Here is a 26885-nt window from a genome sequence, read left to right on the forward strand (position 1 = left end):
TCTATTCCATTAAAAAACAATACAAGAAACATTCAACATCCAACATCAAACTGGTTGAGTACAATGATTCTTTTTTTTTCTTTTTCATCAGTACTTTTAGCTTCTGATTTTCTGTAGAGAATTTGTCATTTTCAAAAGGACATAACTGTGGTTCTGTACATGTCATCGATGTAACACAAAGTTTGGCACCAAAACAGTGAACATGGCTGTGCAGACTCTGGGGTCAGTTTGCATATCTTGCCTGTTCTATTTTCTCTGTGTGTCATGTCAGATACACCAGAAGGTGGCGCTCACAGGCAACCCAACTCCACGCCCCCCCCCCCCCTCCACCCCCACCCTGCACACCCACACATGCAACTGTGTAAAAGGAATCTACATCAAACAAGCACTAGGAAAAGGAGATGGAAAAAAACTACTAAAAAAACATCAACGTCATGCAAAGTGTTGTAGTATGACTCCTTGGTATATGCCATAATAATTTACCAAACCGCCCCCCCCCTCCCCCCCCATCACTCACACAGTTGGTTCAGTCCAACTCCCGATGATCCGATTCGACCTCTTCTCCAATAGTGTCGCCGGGGGCGGGGCTGGGGCGCCCGGACAGGGCTTCCTGGGGTCCTGACTGACACTAGAACTCTGCTCGCGGCTCACAGAGGGAACAGTCTGTCGTTTACTGCTGCTGTTGTTGTTGTTCTGTGTTGTGGTAGGTTCCCTCCACGGGGGGGGGGGGGGGGGGGGGGGGGTCAGTCTTTCACCAGTCTGTAGATGTGATGCTGGGCGCCGTGTTCACTAGTGGACACCTCAAACACGTAGGCTATACACAGCAGGGTCTCCAGGGTGTCCCTGTTTGTTACCACCTGTACACAGGAACACACACACACAGCCACACACACACACAGCCACACACACATACACAGCCACACACACACACACAGCCACACACACACACAGCCACACACACACACAGCCACACACACACACAGCCACACACACACACACAGCCACACACACACACAGCCACACACACACACACAGCCACACACACACACAGCCACACACACACACAGCCACACACACACACACAGCCACACACACACACAGCCACACACACACACAGCCACACACACACACACAGCCACACACACACACAGCCACACACACACACACAGCCACACACACATACACAGCCACACACACATACACAGCCACACACACACACACAGCCACACACACATACACAGCCACACACACACACACAGCCACACACACATACACAGCCACACACACACACACAGCCACACACACATACACAGCCACACACACATACACACACACAGCCACACACACACACACACAGCCACACACACACATACACAGCCACACACACACACACAGCCACACACACACACACAGCCACACACACATACACACACACAGCCACACACACACACACACAGCCACACACACACATACACAGCCACACACACACACACAGCCACACACACACACACAGCCACACACACACACACATACACACACACACACACAGCCACACACACACACACAGCCACACACACATACACAGCCACACACACATACACAGCCACACACACACACACAGCCACACACACACACAGCCACACACACACACACAGCCACACACACATACACAGCCACACACACATACACAGCCACACACACACACACAGCCACACACACACACACAGCCACACACACATACACAGCCACACACACACACACAGCCACACACACATACACAGCCACACACACATACACAGCCACACACACACACACACAGCCACACACACATACACAGCCACACACACACACACACAGCCACACACACATACACAGCCACACACACACACACACAGCCACACACACACACACAGCCACACACACACACAGCCACACACACACACACAGCCACACACACACACACAGCCACACACACACACACAGCCACACACACACATACACAGCCACACACACACACACAGCCACACACACACACACAGCCACACACACATACACAGCCACACACACATACACAGCCACATACACAGCCACACACACATACACAGCCACACACACATACACAGCCACACACACACACACAGCCACACACACATACACAGCCACACACACATACACAGCCACACACACATACACAGCCACACACACATACACAGCCACACACACATACACAGCCACACACACGCACACACATGGAAGGATACTTCGAGTGAATTCATTTTTGATCAGGGCATTCATGATCACATACAAGGCTTGTTTTCAATCGTTTTTCTTCTCCTACGTGTTTGCGTGACCCGGGAACACAGAAAGCTGTCTGAGAACAAGCCCCAGACTGAGCGCTGAGTCTGTCATGCCTTCCGCAAGTCAACAGCTTCCATACACAGACTGAATACTGCAATTGTTCCCTGATTCTTATCTCTGAAAAAATGTGCCAAGCCTTGCAGTTTGTGTGTTTGTATGTTTGCGTGTGTTTGTGTGTGTGTGTGTTTGTGTGTGTGTGTCGATGCAGCCAGTTCATGGTTAATGGGAGTTAAATCAACCCATTGAGAACCTAACGACATGTTGTCAAGCTGTCTACGGCGTGGGTTCAATAGCCTCACTGTCAGTGTCCAGCAAGAATGTAGAAGAGGGAGCAGGGAGGGAGATGGGTGTGCTGAGGAGCGCTGTGTTGCGCTCAAGGGTTCCCTGTTCCCTCCGGAAGGTTATCACACCGTCCGAGTCACACTGAGCCCAACACACCCCACTGAGAGTCACACTGAGCCCAACACGCCCACTGAGAGTCACACTGAGCCCAACACGCCCGCTGAAAGTCACACTGAGCCCAACACGCCCCGCTGAGAGTCACACTGAGCCCAACACGCCCCGCTGAGAGTCACACTGAGCCCAACACGCCCGCTGAGAGTCACACTGAGCCCAACACACCCGCTGAGAGTCACACTGAGCCCAACACGCCCGCTGAGAGTCACACTGAGCCCAACACGCCCGCTGAGAGTCACACTGAGCCCAACACGCCCGCTGACAGTCACACTGAGCCCAACACGCCCCGCCGAGAGTCACACTGAGCCCAACACGCCCCGCCGAGAGTCACACTGAGCCCAACACGCCCGCTGAGAGTCACACTGAGCCCAACACGCCCGCTGATAGTCACACTGAGCCCAACACGCCCCGCTGAGAGTCACACTGAGCCCAACACGCCCGCTGAGAGTCACACTGAGCCCAACACGCCCACTGAGAGTCACACTGAGCCCAACACGCCCGCTGAGAGTCACACTGAGCCCAACACGCCCCGCCGAGAGTCACACTGAGCCCAACACACCCGCCGAGAGTCACACTGAGCCCAACACGCCCCACTGAGAGTCACACTGAGCCCAACACGCCCACTGAGAGTCACACTGAGCCCAACACGCCCGCTGAAAGTCACACTGAGCCCAACACGCCCCGCTGAGAGTCACACTGAGCCCAACACGCCCCGCTGAGAGTCACACTGAGCCCAACACGCCCGCTGAGAGTCACACTGAGCCCAACACGCCCGCTGAGAGTCACACTGAGCCCAACACGCCCCGCCGAGAGTCACACTGAGCCCAACACACCCGCCGAGAGTCACATTGAGCCCAACACGCCCCACTGAGAGTCACACTGAGCCCAACACGCCCACTGAGAGTCACACTGAGCCCAACACGCCCGCTGAGCGGTTAGTGGACTGGCTGTTTATCCACATACTGTGTGGCTGTAAACATGTGTGTTTGTTTCTGTGTGTGTGTGTGTGTGTGTGTGGTGTACCTGTAATATGGTGAAGTTCTCCAGAACACTGTTCATCATGTATTTCTCTGGCAGGTGCTTGAGCTTGTGGATGAAGTTGATCATGTATTCACAGAGTGGGGAGCGATGGATCCTGAACATGTAGCGTCCGTTCTCAAACCGGGCGTACTCCGTCTGGCGAAACACCACACAATATGATGGTGGCTTTTAACCAAAACACCAGCATATAACAGCGGTGTGTCATAACCAAATACATTTAGAGACGTACATATCATCAATGATGACATCAACATACTACATACAAATATGACATTAATGACAGTGCTGGGGCCTGGCAGTATATGAGGACAATTCACATCATAAACAATGTTAATAGCAAATACGTGAAATGCATTATATATATGTATAATTGACATTCATGGTAGACACTAAACATACAGAATAGGTCATTGCAACTGTAATGAGATAATACAAAACAAATGTTATTATATAGTAGGCAGCACCTCTCCAGATGTGTGTGTGTGAGTGTGTATGTGTGTGTGTGTGTATAATACCATAATACCTATCGGGCCTGGGGATGATACTGAGGCATTGTTGAATAATAGGCTGCATTACAGTAAGTCATGTTGACTGTTAGTGGGGTCGTGTGATGTGTGCGCTCGTCTGCTCTGTGGTAACCTCTCCCAGGGGTCTCTCTTTCTCTCTCTCCCAGGGGTCCCTCCCTCCCTCCTTCCCTCTCTCTCTCTCTCTCTCTCTCTCTCTCTCTCTCTCTCTCTCTCTCTCTCTCCATGGTTGTGTTGATCCCGGTTGTGAACCGTCAAAACCTCTGAAGGTGAACCCAACCACTTGCCCAGCTGTCAGTTATGCAAACCTCCCTGCACACGATGGCGTGTCTGGGGTGAGCTGTGTCACACAGATCCTAGACGACCTACACTCTACACCAAACACTCTACACCACACACTCTACACCAACCACACCAAACACTCTACACCAACCACAAAAATACGAAATCAGATGTTTTCTTGTGTACATCTGTTCTTATCAATGGGAACAGATTTGTTGTATCTGCAAAAGGTATGTGGTTATTCAAGTACAGTCCAAACACACACGCATTCACACACACAAGCACGCGCACACACACACATGATCTCACCTCTACTTTCTCCACCACCTGCTTGCCGAAGGAGCACACCTTGGTGGAGGACGTGATGACCATGTTCTCCGAGCTCTCGTACTGACTGGATACGCCGTAGAAGAAGCTGCTGTCGTCCTGGACGTTAGCACTCAGGTCCGCCTGCACAGGAGAGGACAGAGGGACACGTCAACACTCATTCAGAACAAACCAGCCATCCAGGAGAACAGGTCAGCAGTGACTCAGAGGAACACAGGTCAGGTCGGGTAACCAGTCACACAGGAACAACACAGATGAACATGTCAAACCGCTTGACACTAAGATGAGACACGCCTGTGACTTAAAACTGCTCAACTAGACGCCGGACATGTATTTGAATCCATACATGGTTTTCTAGACCCTACAAGAAAACTGATATTGTTTTGTGTGTGTGTGGGTGCGAGAGTGTGTGTGTATGAATGTCTGTGTTCACGTCTGCGTCCAGCCTCCCCGGTCTGGCCAGCTTAACTAAACCTGTCACCAAAGTGTGACGGCTCAACAAAGCCTGCTCTTGATTCTCTGCAAAGCCCCACAGCCTCCGTGGCCTGGCCTGTGTTGACTTAGCTCAGGCCGACAATCCAGTCAGGGCATTCCCAAGACGCTGCGCGTGTCTGGGGCAGCGAGGCTGTCGTCCCTGGGGCCTCGCCACCCACCAGGTGGACCTCAGACCATCTGGGGCTGGAGGTAGCCGCTACATGCTAACTCTAACTGGTACAGGCTTGGCTGACTCTGTTTGACTGGTGGGACTTCCTGAGGTCTGGGTTGCGGGACTCTCCAGAACGAGAACGTCTTCAGACGGCGTGCCGCTCATCTCATCAGCCGTTAATGTGGGACGTGTCAAACAGACTCTGAATCAGCTTCTGTCCCGCTCTCATGGGCGGATGTGGCTGCGGAGGTGAAGGTTTTAATCTGATCTGAGCTCAGCGCTGGAGAGCGGCGTCTCCTCCATCAGCAAGACCGGCTGCTGTGTTTACCTTTTCCCCTCGCAGGCCTGCTTTCCTAATGGGCCCATTACCCCAGCACTCAGCCTCTCCTCTCCTCAGCGCCTCTCCACCTTCATCCCCCTCTCCTGTAATTCCCTCGTTTATCTTCATCCCAGGGGCCTGGTGACCCCGGTAGAACCGGCGCCCCCCCCTTGCCTAACGGCCAGCGAGGGAATTCATCCAATTACAATCAACAGTCCGCAATTGGCTGATTAGATCACGCCGGCCGGCTTGCTGTGTAACAATTTACAAGGGCCGGCCCAAATCGGATTGTCCCGGCACTTCAAAGGCGCGAGAAGATCCGTTAGGACAGGCCCTGGAGGCGCCGGCGGGGGGCGGAGGGAGGGTCGAGGGGAGGGGGCGTCGGAGCTGGAAATTCAATCTAGAATGCCATAGCTTTGGAGGCGGGCCAGCCGCCTGTCACCGTCGCCATGCCAACCTATGCCTCAGGACAGCCCCCCCCCCCCCCTACACCCCCCCCCCCCCCACACCCCCCCCCCCCCCACACACACACATACATAGCCCTCAGTCGTGACCCGGTGTTTGGAGGGTTTATGGTTTATGATGTAGTAAATGAGGTGAGAGTCCCGATAAGAAAAGCTCTCCTCAGATATGTGTGCGTTTCTCCCCTAGCCTGGGGTTGTGGCGGCTGGATGGACAGTCGTGTTTTTCTTCTGGTCCTGCTTGTTTCAGTGTGTCATGGATGCCATGAGAGCTGGAGCTCCCCTCAGGACAGGAGCAGAGATCGATATGAGGCCCTGTCCTCAGGAGGTCTGGAGGAGCAGAGAGCGATGTGAGGCCCTGTACTGAGGAGGTCTGGAGGAGCGTCAGAGCTCCTCAGCGCTGCATGTGTCCTGCCCTGCCCTGGAGGACCAGAGGATCCTGTTGATGAATAACCTGCTGCACATCCCCACCCTCCCTCCCTCCCCTCTCTCTCTCTCTCTCTCTCTCTTAGTCTCTCTCTCTCTCTCTCTTAGTCTCTCTCTCTCTCTCTCTCTCTCTCTCTCTCTCTCTCTCTCCCATTAGTCTTTGTCTCTTTCCCTTTCTCTCCCTCCCTCCCACCCTACCCCCCCCTCTTTCTCTCCCTTTATCTCTCTCCATCTCTCTCCCATAACTCTCTCCCCCTCCCATTTGTCACTCTCTCCTATTTCATCTATCTATCTCTCTCTCCTTTTTCTACCTCTCCCATACCTCTCTTTCCCTATCTCTCTCTCCCTTTATATCCCCATCTCCCTTTATGTCTGTCTCTCCTCGCCTCTCTCTCTCCATCATATGATATACGGCGCGGTGCGTCTCTCCCCTCTCTCCTCCCCCCACATGCCAGGGCTCAGGCCAGCTGCTCCACCAAAGGGCCGGACACGGCCGCTTCCAATGGCTGTCACTCGCCAATGTCTTTTATCCCGCGGCGATAAATAATGCGAGTGTCGCGAGCATGTGAGAGCCTTGTGGCTCACGCCGGGCCAACTGGGAGGCCGGGGATAGCAAGGGGGAGCGGGGAGCGTGACATGAGGTCTGTGGAATGCAGAGTGGGTCTGAGGTGGGTCTGCCGGCGTGAGCTTCAGCGGTCAATGTCACCGACGTGGAAAACCTTGTGGAGGGTCGTCTTGGCCCGCTGGCTGTTCTCCGGCGGTGCGGAGGAGAGAGACTCCCGCTCATCAGCCCCCTCTCTCTCTCTCTCTCTCTCTCTCTCTCTCTCTCTCTCTCCTCCAGTCTGCATCCCTCGCTTTGGTTCTCCTTCTTCAGACCACCCCTCTCTCTCTCTCTCTCTCTCTCTCTCTCTCTCTCTCTCTCTGTCTCTCTCTTTCCCAATCTCTCTCTCTGTCTCTCTCCCTGTCCCCCCCCCCCAGCTCTTGCCTCAGTGTCGAGGGGTAGGGTGGGGTAGGGTAGGGTGGGGTTAATCTATAAATAGCTGGGTGCGTGTGGGGTTGGTTCAGCCTAATAGCGAGGGGACAGGTGCCCAGGCTCAGGTTTCCCCAGTGAAAGATCAGCCCTGCCACTCTGCTCCCCAAGGCTGCCTTCACACACACACACACACACACTCACACACACACACACTCAGACACACACACACACACTCAGACAAAAACACACACACCCTCAGACAAACACACAAACACACACACAGTCACACACACTCACTCACTCACTCACTCACAGTCACACACACACTCACACACAGTCACATGTACACACACACACACACAACTACACACAGGCACGCGCACACACTTAAGCAACATACTGCACTACAATCCTCTGTATACCCACAGTGCCCAGAGACAGAACATTGTTCCCTAGTCAGTACTAATGCTCAACGGTTGTCTTTGGATTTGAGTGAGTTGATTTGATTTGAACACAAAAACCCTTACTCATTGATCGTCTGTCAAAGGCTCATCCTAACCGCACAGTCAGCACGTCCTGTCACACGTTTCCTCACCCAGAACTTGACGAGGAAAAAGGCGTTTGTGGGGCCCTTGTCAAACAGCTCCTTCAGCCCGCCCTTCTTCTCTGGGAACTTGTCGTAGATCTGCCTGATGTCCACGGCCTCTAGGTACGGATCGCTGTACGAGGGGTTGGACTGACCGATGTGGACAAACAGGTGCTTGTTGAACTGGACAAGGAAGATGTTTGAGAGAGAGACAAAGTGTGTGTGTGTGTGAGAGAGAGACAGATAAGACAATAGATCAGTATAAACAATCCCTGAGGTGCCGTTATAAACAACTTTAAGGGCTGAACACGCTGCTGAAAGACGTTTAAGAAACTAAAGAAGAGTCTGAACATGTGACGAGAGACCCACAACCTAAACGTCAACTAGAACAGTAGCCAGAACCCAGCTGGAACCCAGCTCAGCGTTCTGCACTCACAGTGTCTGGGTCCTGCGGCTGCTCTAGGAAGGCTGAGAACTCCAGCATGCGGATCCTGGAGCTGGCAATACTCCTGCCCTGCCATGGGGGGGCGCCAGGCGACAGGCCTGCTGTGCTCTCGTAGCCTGGAGGGGAAGGAGGGGGAGGGAGGGGAGGGGGAGGGAGGGGAGGGGTAGAAGGTATAACGGGGGCTCAAGAAATGTTTCTACATACAGTTTTTTTTTCCTCAGAGCTTTGTCGAAGCTCTTCATCATTGGGCCTATGTATCTCATCACCATGCGAGCATGACAGCGTCTGTCGACAGGCGTGGGGGTGTGTATGTGTGTGGGGGGGGGGGGGGGGTGCGGGGGCGTGAGGGGCGTGGGGGGGAACCGGAGTGAACCCACCTGTTATGGGGGGCGGTCCGGAGGCTTGCATGGCGTAACCCTGCTGGGAGAAGGGCTTAATGCTGCGGAGACAAGACACAAGTGTTACTGACACCCTCTCTCCCCCTCGTGACCCCTGCCCCCCTCACACACACACACACACACACCTGACTGGCCTGGTTGACCTCTGGGGGTCATACAGCATGATGTGGTTCAGTTAGTGGAGTCCTAACGAGGACCTAAAACTAATATGTTAGATTTTCTTTGATTTCCACCATTTGAAAAGTTGATCAGACTAATCAAGTTATATTCAGATTAACTTCAGCTAACCCCCAGGCTGGAGAATGTGGGTACCAGGAGAGGAAACATGAAAACTGTCTGTTTTCTATCATATATGACTCAGGCAAACACTTCAAATACTAGGATGTAAGACCCACACACTATCCCACCCACACACCCTCCCTAACACGCTCTAAACCACACACACACTCCAAACAACACACACACACACCCTCCCTAACACGCTCTAAACCACTCACACACACCCTCCCTAACACGCTCTAAACCACTCACACACACCATCCCACACACACACCCTCCCTAACACACTCACACACACCATCCCACACCCACACACACTTGCAACAAGTGGTTCCTTACTCTTCAGGTGCCCCTGGTTGTCCAGGAAGAGGGCCGTGCCAAAACTGCAGGAGAAAAAGAAAACAACATGAAGACCCTGGTTGGTCCACCTCCAGGATCCCTCCGTGCGTGTCTCTGGGGGGGGTGAGGCTGGAGGGACACTCACCCCACCAGCGCCGGGGTAGGCTGGCCTCGACAGGCCCTGCAGAGACATCTTGTTCTGGAAGGCCGTGGCAGAGATGATCTGGGCTGACGACATGCTAGCCATGCTCTGGAGAGCCTTGTCTTTGGCTGCCTGGTCCTACACACACACACACACACACATGCACAGAGACACATACGCAGGCTTCAGTTTAGTAGCCTGGTGTTTTCCGCTTAAGATGTGCCCCTCTAATTCGTCTTTCAGAAGGGAAGTGAAAGGATGATGCCAGATTGCATCATCTACTCCTGGCCAGCCTGATAAGGACGAAGGAGGAAAGAGGGAGGGAAGGAAGGAGGGAGGGTCTGTCTGATTTTGCAGTTAAGGGCCCTAGGGTCAACAGTAAGGTTTATTGCCTTGGCAGAGGCTAGGTGGTGTTGACAAGTAGCCCCGTGTTTCTCCCATTGTGAGGTCACAATGGGAGATTATGCGCAGGCAACCGCCGTGCTAACGCTAATGCTCAAACGAAAAACAAAAAAAACACCACAATGTCTTCTGGTAGGTGGCTGGCGCTCCTATGTATGGTGTTCCTGTGTGTCTGAGCGTGGCACGATGACTTCAGCAGTTTCCTAATCATTAGGGATGGAAAGCCCTCAGAGAGCAGCCATCGACACAAGGCCACATTCTTTTTCTTCCCAGAAGCGGCCAACACAAGGGCATAGCTGAAATATGGAGGGGACGTCTGGTGGCGTTCTCAGTTACACCAAAGACGGATTTAAAATCTCTGCCGGAGGCCGACCCTGTGACCAACGCTGGCCCTGCCAGCTGAGCCCTAATGGCTGCCGTCCAAGGTGACGGACACCTGTGTTGCCTGGCGTGCATGTGCTGCGCGTGCATGTGCACATAAGACTGTCTGTCCCAGTATGTGTGTTTCGGGCATTTTGGGTAAGTGAGCGTCTGTGTGTTTTTGTGTGTGTGAGTCAGATGGCTGAGCGGTGAGGGAGTCGGGCTAGTAATCAGAAGGTTGCCGGATCAATTCCCCGCCATGCCAAATTATGTTGTGTTCTTGGGCAAGGCACTTCCCTGTACGTACTGTAAGTCACTCTGGATAAGAGCGTCTGCTAAATGTGTGTGTGTGTGTGCGTGTGCCTGCGTGCGGCCAAGGTGATAAACGTAAAGGGAGAAAGCGCCGGGAAACAGGGAGGACAGAGATGGAGCTCTCTCTCTCGTCCAACAGGAACACTTCCCCTCAGATACTCACCCAATGAAATGCCTGGAAGGAACAATACACATTCATTTGTCTCCTGACAACCGCGTTTTGTGTTCATAACAGAGCACAGCAAGCCACAGGCACACCGGTGCCTGTTTACTGAGGTCATTTGTAGAGATGAGTCATCGGGCATTCCACATAACATTCACATAAACGTGAAGATGCAATTAAGGAAAACAGTCTCACTCAGTGTTGTCTTTCTGTGGGAAACCGAACTGAGAGATTCATTATTTGCAGATTACCAGAAGTACCCTGACTAAATCCCAGCCAAGATCGATGACATGTTTATGTTTTCGTGTTCACGTGTGTGAAGGTGTGGTTGGTTGTCTTTTCCTCTAACCTTGAGGGACGTCAGTGGAATGTAAAGCTCTCAAGCTTGGATCCTACTGGCATTACCCAAGCTGCAGCACACAGGCAAACCAAGCACCTTAATCTACACACAGACCCCCTTCATCTGGAACAGCCCCCCACATACGATCCACACACAACAGCCCGGGCAATTGGAGATTCCCAAACTACTCAGTACACATTTAGCACTGTGGCAACCACAGAACTGGAATGATTCTGTCTTTACTAGGGTTTGTAGCATTGAGAATATAGAGTGTGTATGGTAGACAAACCATACACTAAAGTATTTAACCCAAAAGGTGAATCACACACAAACAATACGTTTAACATGATTTAAAAAAACGACTATGTTAGGGTTTTCCATCCAGGCTATCATTCCGTTTCTGAGGGAGCAGAGTGGGGGTGTATCCCAGGATGCAGTGCACAGGTGAGGGAGCAGAGTGGGGGTGTATCCCAGGATGCAGTGCACAGGTGAGGGAGCAGAGTGGGGGTGTATCCCAGGATGCAGTGCACAGGTGAGGGAGCAGGGCAGTGGGGTTGTATCCCAGGATGCAGTGCACAGGTGAGGGAGGCAGAGAGACTCACGTAGCGTACCTTGAGCTTCACCTGGATCTCTCGGGCCTTCCGTCGAGCCAGCACCTGGATGTGGCTGGAGACCTGGGGACAAGGAGAGGGGTGAGACTCCGCCCCCTGACCACTCAGCTGGCTAACGACCGCTTAGCCACCTCTGTCAGACCGACATCAGAGGCTCATCAGCTTTAGAAATGCTGTGCTGACTGGATGTCTGGTAGATTTCCCTAGATAGTTCTAGGTAGATGTTATAATGGAGAAAGGCTACCAACCAGCAGATTTGTGTGTCCCCCCCCCCCCCCCTCTCAACCCTTTATCCGACCCTAATGCCAGCCAGTCCAGTCCTCCTTGAGAATCAGAACCTGAATTTGGTTTATTCGCCATGTAGGTTTACACAAACACGGAATTTACTGTGGCAGGAAGGTGCAAACAATAAACATATACGGATCTTAAATTAAAAGTGAAAAAGTACAAAAGTCTAATACATTTTAGGAACTAAACAACTAAACAAAATGTAAACTAAATTAAAACCTTTCCACCCCCCTCTCTCCCATAACCGCTTGCAGGACACAGACAGAGTCAGATGGCTGAGCGGTTAGGGAAACAGGCTAGTAATCAGAAGGTTGCTGGTTCGATTCCCGGCTGTGCAAAATTATATTGTGTCCTTGGGCAAGGCACTTCACCCTACTTGTCTCAGAGGGAGAGCGTCCCTGTACTTACTGTAAGTCGCTCTGGATAAAAGCGTCTGCTAAATGACTAAATATAAATGTAGATAGACCCCCAGTCACTGTATATCACTCAAAGCTCTGGGATGTCAGTCAGTCAGTCCCCCTAGATGAGTCACCCCCTCATCTAGATCGGGTTCCAACACCATCCCCCAAACTCTTTCTCTCCTTCCTTCCCTCGCTCTCTCTTTCTCTATCCCTCTCCCTTTCTCCCTCGTCTCTTTCCCCACCCCTCTCTCCTTCTCGCTCCCCCCTTCCTCCATCCCTGTATACGGGCTGGGTATAAACCCCTGCTTTGTGCTCTCCTAACGAGCCCTCACACCCCTCCACCACACGAGGTGGTGAACAAGCACACCGTTACCTGATCCTACAGCATCTGTGCATCGGGCTCTGCGCCCTCAATCACTCTGCACAGACACTCAGCCTGGGCAGAGAGGGGGGAGGAGGGGGGAGGAAAAAGGACAGTTAGGGGAGAAGTTAGGGAGGAGATGGGGAGAGATAAGGGGTAGACATGTGGGACAATGGAGGGAGAGGGGGGATATAAGGAGAAACTGGAGGGAGAGACAGGTGATGGAGGAGACAGGAGATCTTGGAGTGGGGTGGGTGGAGGGTGGGTGGGTGGGGGGGTCTGCTGGTACAGAATGACTTCCACTCTCTCATGGTTCCCCTCAACATCTCTCTGTAACCCTGGTGATATGCGCCACCAACCAGGAACGAGAGGAAAAGCTTCGACAAGACAGATGGGGGGGGGAGGGCGGGGCAGAGCCGGGAGGTGTTGGGGAAACAAAACGAACGCACCTGCTTCCTGGTTCGCGTCTTGCCTGTGCGGAGTTTGATGTACCGTGCAATCAGCTCGTTCCGTCCTGCAGGAAGACAGAAATATCAAGAAACTTAGGGATTTAGAAATGTTTTTTGGGGGGGTTGCAGGGATGGGGGGTGCAGGGGGGTGCAGGGGTGGGGGGGCAGGGATGGGGGTGCAGGGGGGACAGAGGGGGGGGCGGCAGGGGGGGGCAGGAGTTGTAAGGCCAACAACTATTGTTCAAACTCACTAAACACTGAGAAGAAAACATGTTTCTGTTTTAACAAACTGCACCATAAAGTGGCACAGTAGGGTTACAGTACAAATGCACCCTGACAGAACCTCCTCAGGAGAACACTTCACCCTGACAGAACCTCCTCAGGAGAACACTTCACCCTGACAGAACCTCCTCAGGAGAACAGTACACCCTGACATAACTTCCTCAGGAGAACACTTCACCCTGACAGAACCTCCTCAGGAGAACACTTCACCCTGACAGAACCTCCTCAGGAGAACACTTCACCCTGACAGAACATCCTCTGGAGAACACTTCACCCTGACAGAACATCCTCTGGAGAACACTTCACCCTGACAGAACATCCTCAGGAGAACAGTACACCCTGACATAACTTCCTCAGGAGAACACTTCACCCTGACAGAACATCCTCTGGAGAACACTTCACCCTGACAGAACCTCCTCAGGAGAACACTTCACCCTGACAGAACATCCTCAGGAGAACACTTCACCCTGACAGAACATCCTCAGGAGAACACTTCACTCTAACAGAACATCCTCAGGAGAACACTTCACCCTGACAGAGAGAAGCTGTTTACTGAAGCTACCAACTCATCATCAGTTAGCTGGGTGTGTGTGCCTGGCTGCTCCAGTTAGGAGCACAGCTGGGAGGGGTGTGTGTTCTGTATGTGTGTGTGTGTGTCTGTGTGTGTCTGTGTGAATGTGTGTGTCTGTGTGTGTTTGTTTGCGAGGCATACATCTGTGTGTGTGTATCTGCAAGGCATTCGTGTGTGTGTGTAATGCTGCAACACTGTGTGTGTGTGTGTGTGTGTGTGTAATGCTGACAGACAGGTCACAGGACACATGGATCAGGTGTAGCGACAGGTCATGCAATGCCTGTCACTGGCTGACTATTCGATCGCTGTCATTGGTGGAGCAGGTGAAGGGGCTGGCCACGCGATCTCTGTCATTGGTGGAGCAGGTGAAGGGGCTGGCCATGCGATCTCCTTGCAGCTCAGGTCTGACAGGCCTCGCTCTGCTGACGAGCAGGCCCAGGAGAGGCAGCGAGGCAGCTGGTGTGAGTGTCAATGTTTATAGAATACGCCTCGACGCTGCTGTAAATCTTCAGCTTGTTCCCGCGGCCCCGCTCTGGTTACTGGGGCCCGGGCTTGGTGCAATTGTCATGTGGCCTTTCACCTTCTCTGGCCAAGGGGACACACACATGGGCATTCGAACACACGCGCTGGCACACTTGCGCTGTTTGTTCTGCACACACACACACACACACAGACGCAGTTATTGAGAGAGTAACAGGAGGAGTAACACACACACACACCCTGGGACGTGGAAGATGTGGTCTCTGCGACACCTCTTAAACATAGTCGTTGTCCCCTCTCGCTCCAGATCTCCACGTGGAAGAGCACAGAGATCAGTCACGACAGGCTCCATACTAACCGCCGGCGCGGGACTGACTACTCACATCGGGTCAGGCGCTGAGGTCACCACCCAAGCAGCCAATCAGGAGCTGAGGCCGCGACCCAAGCAGCCAATCAGAAGGCCAAGGTAGAGGGATTAGACAGGAAGCCTTCCTCCAGGATGGAAGGCAGTAAAAGTGATCATATTCGGAGCGGAATGCAAAACATGGTTTATACGGCGCTCATGTGAGCTGTGTTGAGGGGGGTGTAGGATTCTAATAGATGCTGTCTGTCCGGAGATAACTTTCCACTTATCAACCTGGGGAGAGTGTGAAGGTTTCACTGCGTGACTGGTGAGACACAGGCAGACGCCTGGCCGGGGCAGCAGCTGTAGGAGTCAGGAGGTTGCTGAGTAGAAGCCAGTGCTGGTGGAGTCATGGGAAGAGATGTGGAGGAGAGAGGGGTCATAAAGGAGGAGGAGGAGGAGAGAGGGGTCATACTGGAGGAGGAGGATGAGAGAGGGGTCATAAAGGAGGAGGAGGAGGAGAGAGGGGTCATAAAGGAGGAGGAGGAGGAGAGAGGGGTCATAAAGGAGGAGGAGGAGGAGGAGAGAGGGGTCATAAAGGAGGAGGAGGAGGAGAGAGGGGTCATAAAGGAGGAGGAGGAGGAGAGCAGGGTCATAAAGGAGGAGGAGGAGGAGAGAGGGGTCATAAAGGAGGAGGAGGAGGAGAGAGGGGTCATAAAGGAGGAGGAGGAGGAGGAAGAGAGAGGGGTCATAAAGGAGGAGGAGGAGGAGAGAGGGGTCATAAAGGAGGAGGAGGAGGAGAGAGGGGTCATAAAGGAGGAGGAGGAGGAGGAAGAGAGAGGGGTCATACTGGAGGAGGAGGAGGAGGAGAGAGGGGTCATAAAGGAGGAGGAGGAGAGAGGGGTCATACTGGAGGAGGAGGAGGAGAGAGGGGTCATAAAGGAGGAGGAGGAGGAGAGAGGGGTCATAAAGGAGGAGGAGGAGAGAGGGGTCATAAAGGAGGAGGAGGAGGAGGAGAGAGGGGTGTGGATGAACACACGCCCGCACGCACGGGCGCTACACACACACACACACACACACACACAGCTGAAGAGCTCCTTTTGTGTCAGGGCTTTTGTGGATTTAAACCCCTCTCTCATTCCCTGTCTGCTTCTGCTATACACACACACACACACAGAGAGAGAGAGACACACACACACAGAGACACACACACACACACAGAGAGAGAGACACACACACACAGAGACACACACACACACACAGAGAGAGAGACACATACACACACAGAGACACACACACACACACAGACCTCAGCCACAGCATTCATTCATTCTCAATCTTATTTTCTTTTCCAGGCTGGAACTTGTGGAGCGTGAAGTGTTCATCAGAAGGGGCACTAGGTCTGACGATTGTTTGAGTACATAAATGTATATTTCTTTAATCCCTTCGGATTAAGAAAGTGCTCCACTTTTCTTGGGCGGTTTGTAATTGCAGACCTGAAATCCGGGAAATACTTTTGTTAGTTGACTTCAGGGTGCAGGAGGGAATGTATGTCAGGTCAGGGCTGTGAGTCCAGATCTCCTTTCTTAACCTCACAGACCTCGTAGATATCTGAATCCTGGTGGTAAGAATGATAACATCACTATGAATCATCGTGACAATAATAGGCCTGATCATGTATTTGTTACACTGTGTAAAGCCCGTCTGTTAAACAGAGGCAGCAGATGTTTTCAGAATGATCCCATAACCGTGTCCAGCCTCTGGTCTGCACCTCTCGGTGTCACAGACCGTATCTGGAGGAAGGGAACCCCTCACTGAACTGCTCCTCTCATGGTTTCCTCCATGATTTCCTCTCCTGGGAGTTTTTCCATGTCTTCCTTAAGGGTTTAGGTTGGTTTTGATGCAGGTCTCTGAACATAATTACGGTAAGTCCGTCTGTGACATGACACATGCGAGAAGTCGCACAGTGATGAGGTCACGCTGGCCGCTGGGAGGGCTCCAGGCGCACAGTGATGAGGTCACGCTGGCCGCTGGTAGGGCTCCAGGCGCACAGTGATGAGGTCACGCTGGCCGCTGGGAGGGCTCCAGGCGGGGTGACGGGGCAGATTAGGACCAGGACAGCCCACAGCAACTTGTTGATCAGGGTGTCTGAAGTCCTGGAAAAGTTATTTTGATTTCAAAGTGACCTCATCCATCGGCCCAGCCTCTTGGGAAAGCTGGCCGGCTCTTGTCCCATACCATCACCTCTACCCCCCCCCCCCCTGTCAGGAGGAGGGAGGGGGTCAGGGACAGGCCAGAGGGGTTGATGGAGAGTGGACACCGTGTCACAAGAAGTACCAGCACCCCCCCTCCCCCCAGCACCCCCCCTCCCCCAGCACCACCCCCCCCCCCCCCGCCCCGCCCCAGAGGGGTCCTGCCAGCCCTGCTCAGCTATCTCCTCCCCAGAGCATTCCTTAGATAACTCCACTCTGACCAGCCCCCAATCTGCTCCTCTCCCTGGGAGTGTGTGTGTGTGTTTAGGTGTAAATATGTGTGTGGGTATGTGTGTATATGTGTGTTTATGTGTGTATGTGTATATGTGGTTATGCATGTATGTGTGTATATATATATATAAATATATAAATATATTTTATATATACTTATATATATCATATATATAAACTCCACAAAAAAGTTCAGAAGCGTTATTTCGGTCGATTATTCCTCCACTTCAATGATACCACTTGGTATTGGAAAAGCCTGATTAATCAACTTTACGACAAGGTACAACTTGTAAGGATGGTGCATTCGTGGAACGAGCAACACAGCTAACCGTGTGGGTAGCAGCAGAAAACATTCCCCTGCAATATTCTTCTGTTGGTATTCACTCTCGTTTGGAGTTGCTTGGTGGATTGGATGATTGCACTCTCCCACAGTATTAAGGAAAAAACACTTATGGGCCATTTTTACACTTTATTCATTTTACACTGTCCTCAGTAGCGTGTGGAAGATCCATACGCAGCCACAACAGCTTGGCACCTCCTCCTTATGCTGGTCACCAGCCTGGTCACACACTGCTGTGGGACGGCATCCCATTCCTCAACCAGGATTTGTCACAAGTCAGCCAACATGTTTGCGTTGGTCACTCTGGCGCATACAGCACGCCCAAGCTGATCCCACTTGAAGCTCAAAACGAGAGTGATTACCAACAGAAGAATATTCCAGGGGATTTGGGCAAACATTTTTGGGCCGCTACCCACACGGTTAGCTGTGTTGCTCATTCCATGAATGCACGATCCTTACAAGTTGTACCTCGTTGTAAAAGTGACTAATCAGTCTTTCCAACGATATAAAATACAATACAAATTGGTATTATTGAAGGGGAGGAATAATCGACCGAAATAACATTTCCAAACTTTTTGGGGGGAGTTTATATATATATATATGTGTGTGTGTTTGTGTGTGTGTGTGTGTGTGTGTATGTGTGTGTGTTGAAGACACACAGCGTGTTCGTCAGACAGTAAGTACACCAGACCGCTTTCTGAACACACATCTGCCAGCCATGAAACTTCCAGAGATCTTCCACATGTGTCTCCTTGTCTGGACTGGAGAACAAGGGTCACATTTAGGCTGGAGGAATGTGCTGGCCTGGTGCTATTTCCTCTCCGACAGACACACAGGGCCAAGCCCCGGACCGGGGGACAACAGCACACAGGCTGGTTTGGTTTTTACAACTGCAATCCTTCTTTATGGTCCCCCCTCAGGGGAAACATCCGGATATTCCCATGTCATTGGATTGGATGCGCTTACACTGCCTGTGTGTGCATCTCATCTAGTGGGATGTCCATCTTCTGACACAGTTATCTGGTCTGGTCCGTCTCCGTGACGACAGGCCCGACCCCGGAGCTGTCCAGACCTGAAGCTGTCCATCCAGGCGTCTCAGTTACAACCCCAGAACGCAACGGGCTTAAGTTAGCTAGCGTTGGCTCAAGTTAGCTAGCGCTGGCATTTAACACTTCCATTGGAGGTAAACCACACTTGAAGCAGTCTCGTCAGTGACGCTCTACATCTGGGTAAGTATACGTATGGGATTCGATGACCTCACTGTCAGGGATTAGCCATATCCCACTCCATATCAGACAAGGCATGGCATGGGCCTGGAAACTGATGTTTCAGCTGCAGACAGACAGACAGGCAGACAGACAGGCAGGCAGATAGGCAGACAGGCAGACAGACAGGCAGATTATCAGGACATGCAGGCAGACTGACACAGCAGAGTCTGGCCCCCGAGGCTACCTCAGCTGAAAGGCTAGCCGGGGTTCCTCGAAGCCCTCTGAAAGGATCCAATCACAGGAGAGAGGGAAAGGATCCAATCACAGGAGAGAGGGAAAGGATCCAATCACAGGAGAGAGGGAAAGGATCCAATCACAGGAGAGAGGGAAAGGATCCAATCACAGGAGAGAGGGAAAGGATCCAATCACAGGAGAGAGGGAAAGGATCCAATCACAGGAGAGAGGGAAAGTCAGCAGCCTTCCTGATAGGGTCACGGCAGAGGGGTCAGGTTCAGGGTCACGCCCATGTGACCGTCCGCCCCGACCCCCCCTTCATGGGCCTCACACAGCCCCCTCAAGGGGGCTCCTATGCCCCCCCTCCAGTGGCCAAACACACGCAGCTATCCTGGCTGAGCCTGGCTGGTCCAGTTACACACCCCCAGGCTCAAGCGAACAGGTCACAGGGGTCATGCTACAAGCTTGACCTTTACTTGTGTCCATCTACTGGCTGCTGCAGTACTGCTAGCCAGCTGGCGGTCAAGTTTCCTTTCGTTTCAACACATAGAAGGACACAAAGGTTGTGTTCCAGCAGGGCCAGGAGGGGAGAAGATCTGTACACAGCCTGTTCTGAAGCAGGCTGCACAGTTAAAAACACAGTCCTGGAGCCCTTACAAACAGACAGCTCTGAATCTCTCACTAGCATGGGGAAGTTGAGACCAGGGTGAGGAATCATCATTCCTTTCCATCCCGTTGTTAAGGAGGACTGAGTGGATGCAGTGGAATCGGGGCTGGTGCAGTCTCCATGGCTGCTTCATACGCTGCCGTGAGCAACATGTTTACAGGAAGCTGGCTCACAAAGGAGATGGGGAAATGGATTTACTCTCAGAGGAGAGGAGAGAAGGCGGGGTTGTGTTGTGACTGAGCAAAAGGGAAAACGTCAGTTAACACAGAGAAATAAATGCGATGTCTGTTGTGTCTGGTGTGTTTGGTGTGTTTGGTGTGTTTGGTGTGTCTGGTGTGTTTGGTGTGTTTGGTGTGTTTGGTGTGTTTGGTGTGTTTGGTGTGTTTGGTGTGTCTGGTGTGTTTGGTGTGTTTGGCTCTGTCTGGTGTGTTTGGTGTGTTTGGTGTGTTTGGTGTCTGCCAGTGGGGTTACAGTAAGGCTGGAGCCCCTTACCCGGTGATCTACCAGGGCACCCCTTGTTCATCCTCTTTAACTCACGTCACGTGTCACACGGGGCTCTGGAAGGCTGCTCAATGCTCCGGATCTCCGTTGCTTTACCCGCCGCCCGCTAGCAGACAGAGCCCGCTAGCAGACAGAGCCCGCCAGCAGACCGAGCCCGAGAGCAGACAGAGCCCGCTAGCAGACAGAGCCCGAGAGCAGACAGAGCCCGCTAGCAGAGCCCGCTAGCAGACAGAGCCCGACAGCAGACAGAGCCCGCTAGCAGACAGAGCCCGCTAGCAGAGCCCGCTAGCAGACAGAGCCCGCCAGCAGACAGAGCCCGCTAGCAGACAGAGCCCGCTAGCAGAGCCCGCTAGCAGAGCCCGCTAGCAGAGCCCGCTAGCAGAGCCCGCCAGCAGACAGAGCCACTAGCAGACAGAGCCCGCCAGCAGGCAGAGCCCGCTAGCAGAGCCCGCTAGCAGACAGAGCCCGCCAGCAGAGAGAGCCCGCCAGCAGAGAGAGCCCGCTAGCAGAGCCCACTAGCAGACAGAGCCCGCCAGCAGGCAGAGCCCGCCAGCAGGCAGAGCCCGCTAGCAGACAGAGCCCGCCAGCAGGCAGAGCCCGCTAGCAGAGCCCGCCAGCAGACAGAGCCCGCCAGCACCGCCAGCAGACAGAGCCCGCCAGCAGACAGAGCCCGCTAGCAGACAGAGCCCGCTAGCAGACAGAGCCCGCTAGCATACAGGGCCCGCTAGCAGAGCATGCCTCTAAGGGAGCCAGGAAATGTTTTCATTGGCAAAGCACGTGGAATTGCCTTCCGCCGCACAAAACCACCACAATATCCATGACACTGTTACTAATGACGAATAACTCCAGTGAGTAATGGGCCTGAGGGCCAGCCACTATGCAAAGTATTATGGGAAAAATGCAGTGAATGGAGGGGGAATTCGGGGCAAAAAACATTCCATTTGACTTCAGGAATTTACGGTGGATTGAGGGAGATACCTCACACATGCCATTTCACTAGCAGAGGCCTGTCATGGTCGTATTCAACTGTTCGGAGAAACTTTTTTCTTTAAAACTGAGACGTTGAGATTGTGAAGAGAATAATGATAAACTATTCCCATCAAAGTTCGAAACATGCCCTTGTTGGTCTAGAGGTGATGTCATCGTCTTAACGTTTCATGGCTCTCATCCTCTGCTGGTACAGACCCAGCCTCGTTTTCTCACTGTAGAAACACACACGGTTGGGGAGCTGCTCTTCAGCGACATCGACAGACCTCCAAACCCAGTTAGTATCGATTGGAGGTTTGAGTCGACTTGTCGCCATGGGTGGACAGAGCCCCTAGTGACCCTGGCAGCAATGATGAAGGCAACATGGAGCTGGTGTCTGTCGGTGTGTGTGTGTCGGTGTGTGTGTGTGTGTGAGTGAGTCAGTGAGTCAGTGAGAGTGTGCGTGAGAGAGCTGGTGTGTGTGAGTGTGAGCTGATGTGTGTGCGCGCTAGTGTTTATGCGTGTGTGTGTGTGAGAGAGCGCTTGTGTGAGAGCTGGTATGTATGAGCGTGTGTGCGTAACTGTGTGTGCGTGCGTGTGAAGGGTGCTTGCTGTTTATGGGCAATGGGGGTTTGGAGGGGGGGGGGGCTGGGAGGGGGGGTTGGGGGGCTCAGTCTTGTCTCTTTTCTCATGTCGTAAATCTGGGCAGCGAGGCCATGAGGCCGGGGTGAAGCAGGGAGCAGCTGGAGGTGAACTGAAAGGCAGACAGACCCACAGACAGACTGCCAGCAGACCACAGACAGACTGTCAGCAGACCACAGACAGACTCCCAGCAGACCACAGACAGACTGCCAGCAGACCACAGACAGACGGCCAGCAGGAGAGGGGGCTGTGGCACTGTGTATGTCGGGGAGACAGTGTGTGTGTGTGTGTGGTATGTGTGTGTGTGTGTGTGTGTGTGTGTCGGGGAGGCTGTGTGTGTGGGGGTTGGGGGTGGGGAGAGGTGGGAAGGGTGAGGGGGGGATATCAAGGGCTAAATCACAGAAATAGGAGGCAACAGAGTAGGGAAGTGCACACACACACTCTCCACACACACACACACACACACTCACACGCCAGGGGACAGGTGCAGAGGCCCTGCAAGACTCCGCCCGCTACCTTGGTGTGTTTGTCCCCCTCTCCGCTCTCCCCTGTCCGGGCGCTCAAAGGGTACGCGTCTATTCTGGTTTAGGGTTACAGCCGCACAGCCTTGAACCCCCAGCTCCCAGGGCATACCATTCCAGGAGGGCCGACGCACTCTCTGGCGAGCATCACCCGCCCCTGACCTCCACTGGGAGAAAGGGAGCACCTCCGCCGCCCCGCCTCCCACTCAGCCTCCCCCAACTCCTGCCCCCACCCCTCCCACTCAGCCTCCCCCAACTCCTGCCCCCACCCCTCCTACTCAGCCTCCCCCAACTCCTGCCCCCACCCCTCCCACTCAGCCTCCCCCAACTCCTGCCCCCACCCCTCCCCTGACACAGAATGTGACACCTGCCCTTTCTCCTCTGGCACCCCCCCCATCCCATTATTGCAGGCTTTATAAGGGTTTAAGTTTTGATCAACATGGGGGGCGTAGTGGGGTGGGGGACTCCGCCTGGGCCTGTGTAAGGACAAGTGCCAGCTAGCTAGTGAGGCAATCGTTTGCATGAGCTAACACGGCTAACGCGGCTAATGCGGCTAACGCGGCTAACGTGGCTAAAGGTGCTAAAGATGCTAAAGATGCTAAAGATGCTACAGTGACTGGCACAATGACAGGGCAGGGTGATGACAGAGATCGTCCAATCAGGCCAGCACGCACACAGAAGCCCCCGTCTGGGTCACAGACTTTTCCACTGGAGGATCCGTTATCAACTGGTACAAACTATCAACAGGCCATCTGTTACCCGCCGTCTAGAATCTAGATGAAAGATGCAGCCGTTAAAATCTCCACTTTCTCCTCCATACCAAACCAGAACATGTCAGGCTTGTGAATCATCCAACACGCGGTGAGCCACACGTTTTGTGTGTGTATGTTTTACCCAGAATATTGTCAGAGCCCTTACCTAGAATACCTTTAAATCTATCAAGGTCAACAGATTGTGGGAATCTATAAAATGCAGGAATCTCTGTGACTGTGTTTATGTGTTTGTGTGTTTGTGTGTTGTGATTAAGCGCTAAAGCACGCACCCTGTCTTAACTAGAAGAACTAGCAACCAGTCACAATCCGAAAAAAAAAACCCCGTCCGCTCTAGTATAAATAATGATCGAAGCGAGACGCAATTCCATTTACACTTTGACATTACCATCCTGGGTAAACATATAGTATGTCTCCAAAAGTTGTGCAACAGCTCTACTGAGCAGGTGGGGAGGTTCTATCACACGTCCCATCCCTGCGAGGGGCCTGCCACTGTGCAGGAGCTAACACTAGGACAGGGCTGCAGTGGGAAACATAAGCTTGCTCTGGAATACCAGCGAAGACAAGTCAGTGTGTGTTGGGAGCTGGAGAGTGTGTGGGTGGAGAAGTGTGTGTGTGTGTGACTGCCTGATAGCATGTGTCACCAAGGGGAACTTCAGATCAGTTTCCAACGGAGAGGAAGAGGAGGAGGAGAAGGCGTACCGTACATCTTGCCCTCATCCGAGAGGATGATCTTCCTCCGACCGCAGGGGGGGTAGATGGCCAGGGCCTCCTGGAAGCTCTGCTCGATATCGGGGCTCCAGACCCCCTCCGCATCGTTCTCCAGCGGCTTGTCCAGAGGCTCGTTCAGCTCCTCACTGGCGCCCCCCGGGGAGGGGGCTGGCACCCACTCTGCCGACGTGGTGGGGGGCCGGGGGGGGGGCACACACGGGGGCCGGGGTCGGGGGGTGCAGAGGACGGGTGTCAGGGGGAAATTAGGCTGGTCTGGGCTGGGGCGTGTGGGAGCCAGGTAGGGTGGTGTGTGGGGGGGTTGGGTAGGGTGGGGGTGCTCCAGTCACAGGGCGTGATGCCTGCTGAGGACAGGAATCCTGGAGGGAAACACAAGACATGAGAATATTCAGGTTAGGAGACTTAAGCCAAAGGAGTCTACGACTGGAGAGGGTGAGTTAGCTCGAAGACAACAAGCAGCAGTAGTAACTACTACTACTACTACTACTACTACTACTAATAAAATAACTTTGATTCATGTAGCACCTTTCAAGCGAACCAAGAACTGTTGGTAGCATGTACTTTTCCTGTGCTAACGTATGTGAGGGCCCTGTGCAGGTTTTCTCCTCTGAAAGACCTTCTGGTCAGATTAGGCCTGAAACTAGGAAAAGCCTCCAGCCTTTGTGACGTCAGTCCGACCAAGAGGCCACGTCACGCGGGCTTGTGAAGAGGGGCAGCTGGGCAGCCGGGCTACAGGGTTGCGTCTGCAGACAGACTCGCTAATCCTACTTGGAAAAAACACCTCTGATCAGAAATTTGATTAGGGCAGACGTGAAAACAAACATGGCGCCCCTACAGACCTCAGGGGACTGAGAAGTAACTAAGCCTTCAAGACACATTAAACCAGGATCTGCATGTCTCCACACACTCTCACACTCTGAAAGGCACATCAATGAGGGTCTGAGGTCAAGGCTATTTTAAGCCAACTTTATTAATCTCTATATTTATCACACTTTATTTCTTGGCCCCGAGGAGAGTCCTTGAGGGAGCCGGTGTGTGTGTGTGTGTGTGTCTGTGTTTGTATATGTGTGGAGGAGAGTGGATGAATGGAGAATAATGTTTTTTTCCGTTCTGTTCTTTCATTCCCAGTAGAGAAGGCCGTCTTACGTGTCTGTTCCATAGCGTTTATCTCAGTGGTCATTTCATTTGGTCAACAACACAACTAACAATGATTCAGATTCATAGGAAGGAGGGGGTTGTCATAGAGACTTTGTGTGTGTACATGTCTGTGTGTGTTTGTGAGAGTGTGTGTGGGATGTTTCAATGTGTGTTTTCTGTGTGTGTGTGTGTTTGTGAGAGAGTGTGTGTGTGTGTGTCCCCTATGGCAGGAAATAAAGGGCTAGTCCAGAGGAGTCAGTATGTGTCACGTCACTTCTGAGTAACTATCTCCCTTCCTGTCAATTAGCTGGCTACGTAACCACCCCCCTCAACACACACCCACACACCCACACACACCCACACACACGCACATTCATGATAAACTCTGGATGAAGGCGTTCTCACACACACTAACAAACGCACAAACACATGCTTGAGTTCGCTGTCCCTCAGCCAAACAAGCACCACACAGCACTGATAGTGTTAATCACACTCACTCAACACGGCGTGGGATCTCCTGAGAAAGTTCTGGAAGTTCTTATACCAGTGTGCAGTAACTGGTGTAGTAGCATGAATAAATCATGAGCAAGACACAATTCTGATGAAACTAATGACGAACAATTTAATAAACACTTAAACACCGGTAAAGGAGTGTTTGTGTGTTTTCAAAACGACTGTGAACTCAGCCTATTCTGAACTACGGGTCCTTTGTGCAGGAGAGCTGCAGCACGGGGCAGAAACCATTAGAGCGCTGGTTCCTTGGTGAAAGTGACCAGCGGGGTTAATTGACCTAAGCCCCTTAAAACAGTGCCCCCCCCGCTCATGCCCCCCCTCACCCCTCACCTCGGGGCCTGCCCCCCCCCCCCCCCGCTCATGCCCCCCCTCACCCCTCGCCTCGGGGCCTGCCCCCCCCCCCCGCTCATGCCCCCCCTCACCCCTTCCCTCGGGGCCTGCCCCCCCTCACCCCTTCCCTCGGGGCCTGCCCCCCCCCCCCCCCCCCCCCCGCTCATGCCCCCCCCTCACCCCTTCCCTCGGGGCCTGCCCCCCCCCCCGCTCATGCCCCCCCTCACCCCTTCCCTCGGGGCCTGCCCCCCCTCACCCCTTCCCTCGGGGCCTGCCCCCCCCCCCGCTCATGCCCCCCCTCACCCCTCCCCTCGGGGCCTGCCCAACAGGATCATCCCCAGCTGGTGCTGCACTCAGGGACCAGGGTTCCCTTCTCTCTCCCACACACACACATATATATATATATACACACACACACACATACACACAGTCAGAACACAGTCAAGCACAATGACATGCATAACACCTGCAGACTGTCC

The 26885-nt window shown here is 53.1% G+C and overlaps 1 protein-coding gene across 1 annotated transcript; it reads right to left on the reverse strand.

Moving 5' to 3' along the window:
• Window positions 1–80: 80 nt before the first annotated feature.
• On the reverse strand, window positions 81–24751 carry LOC124464458 (transcriptional enhancer factor TEF-3-like; the record flags this gene model as incomplete). Its single annotated transcript, XM_047016321.1, has 11 exons — window positions 81–857; window positions 3838–3990; window positions 4971–5111; window positions 8409–8582; window positions 8836–8960; window positions 9222–9283; window positions 9861–9904; window positions 10006–10140; window positions 12182–12253; window positions 13690–13754; window positions 24400–24751. Coding segments are annotated over 11 exons (1437 nt in total), but the record flags the coding sequence as incomplete, so codon positions are not given.
• Window positions 24752–26885: the final 2134 nt, after the last annotated feature.

Source organism: Hypomesus transpacificus, unplaced genomic scaffold (assembly GCF_021917145.1).
Source record: "Hypomesus transpacificus isolate Combined female unplaced genomic scaffold, fHypTra1 scaffold_348, whole genome shotgun sequence".
Lineage (NCBI taxonomy): Eukaryota > Metazoa > Chordata > Actinopteri > Osmeriformes > Osmeridae > Hypomesus > Hypomesus transpacificus.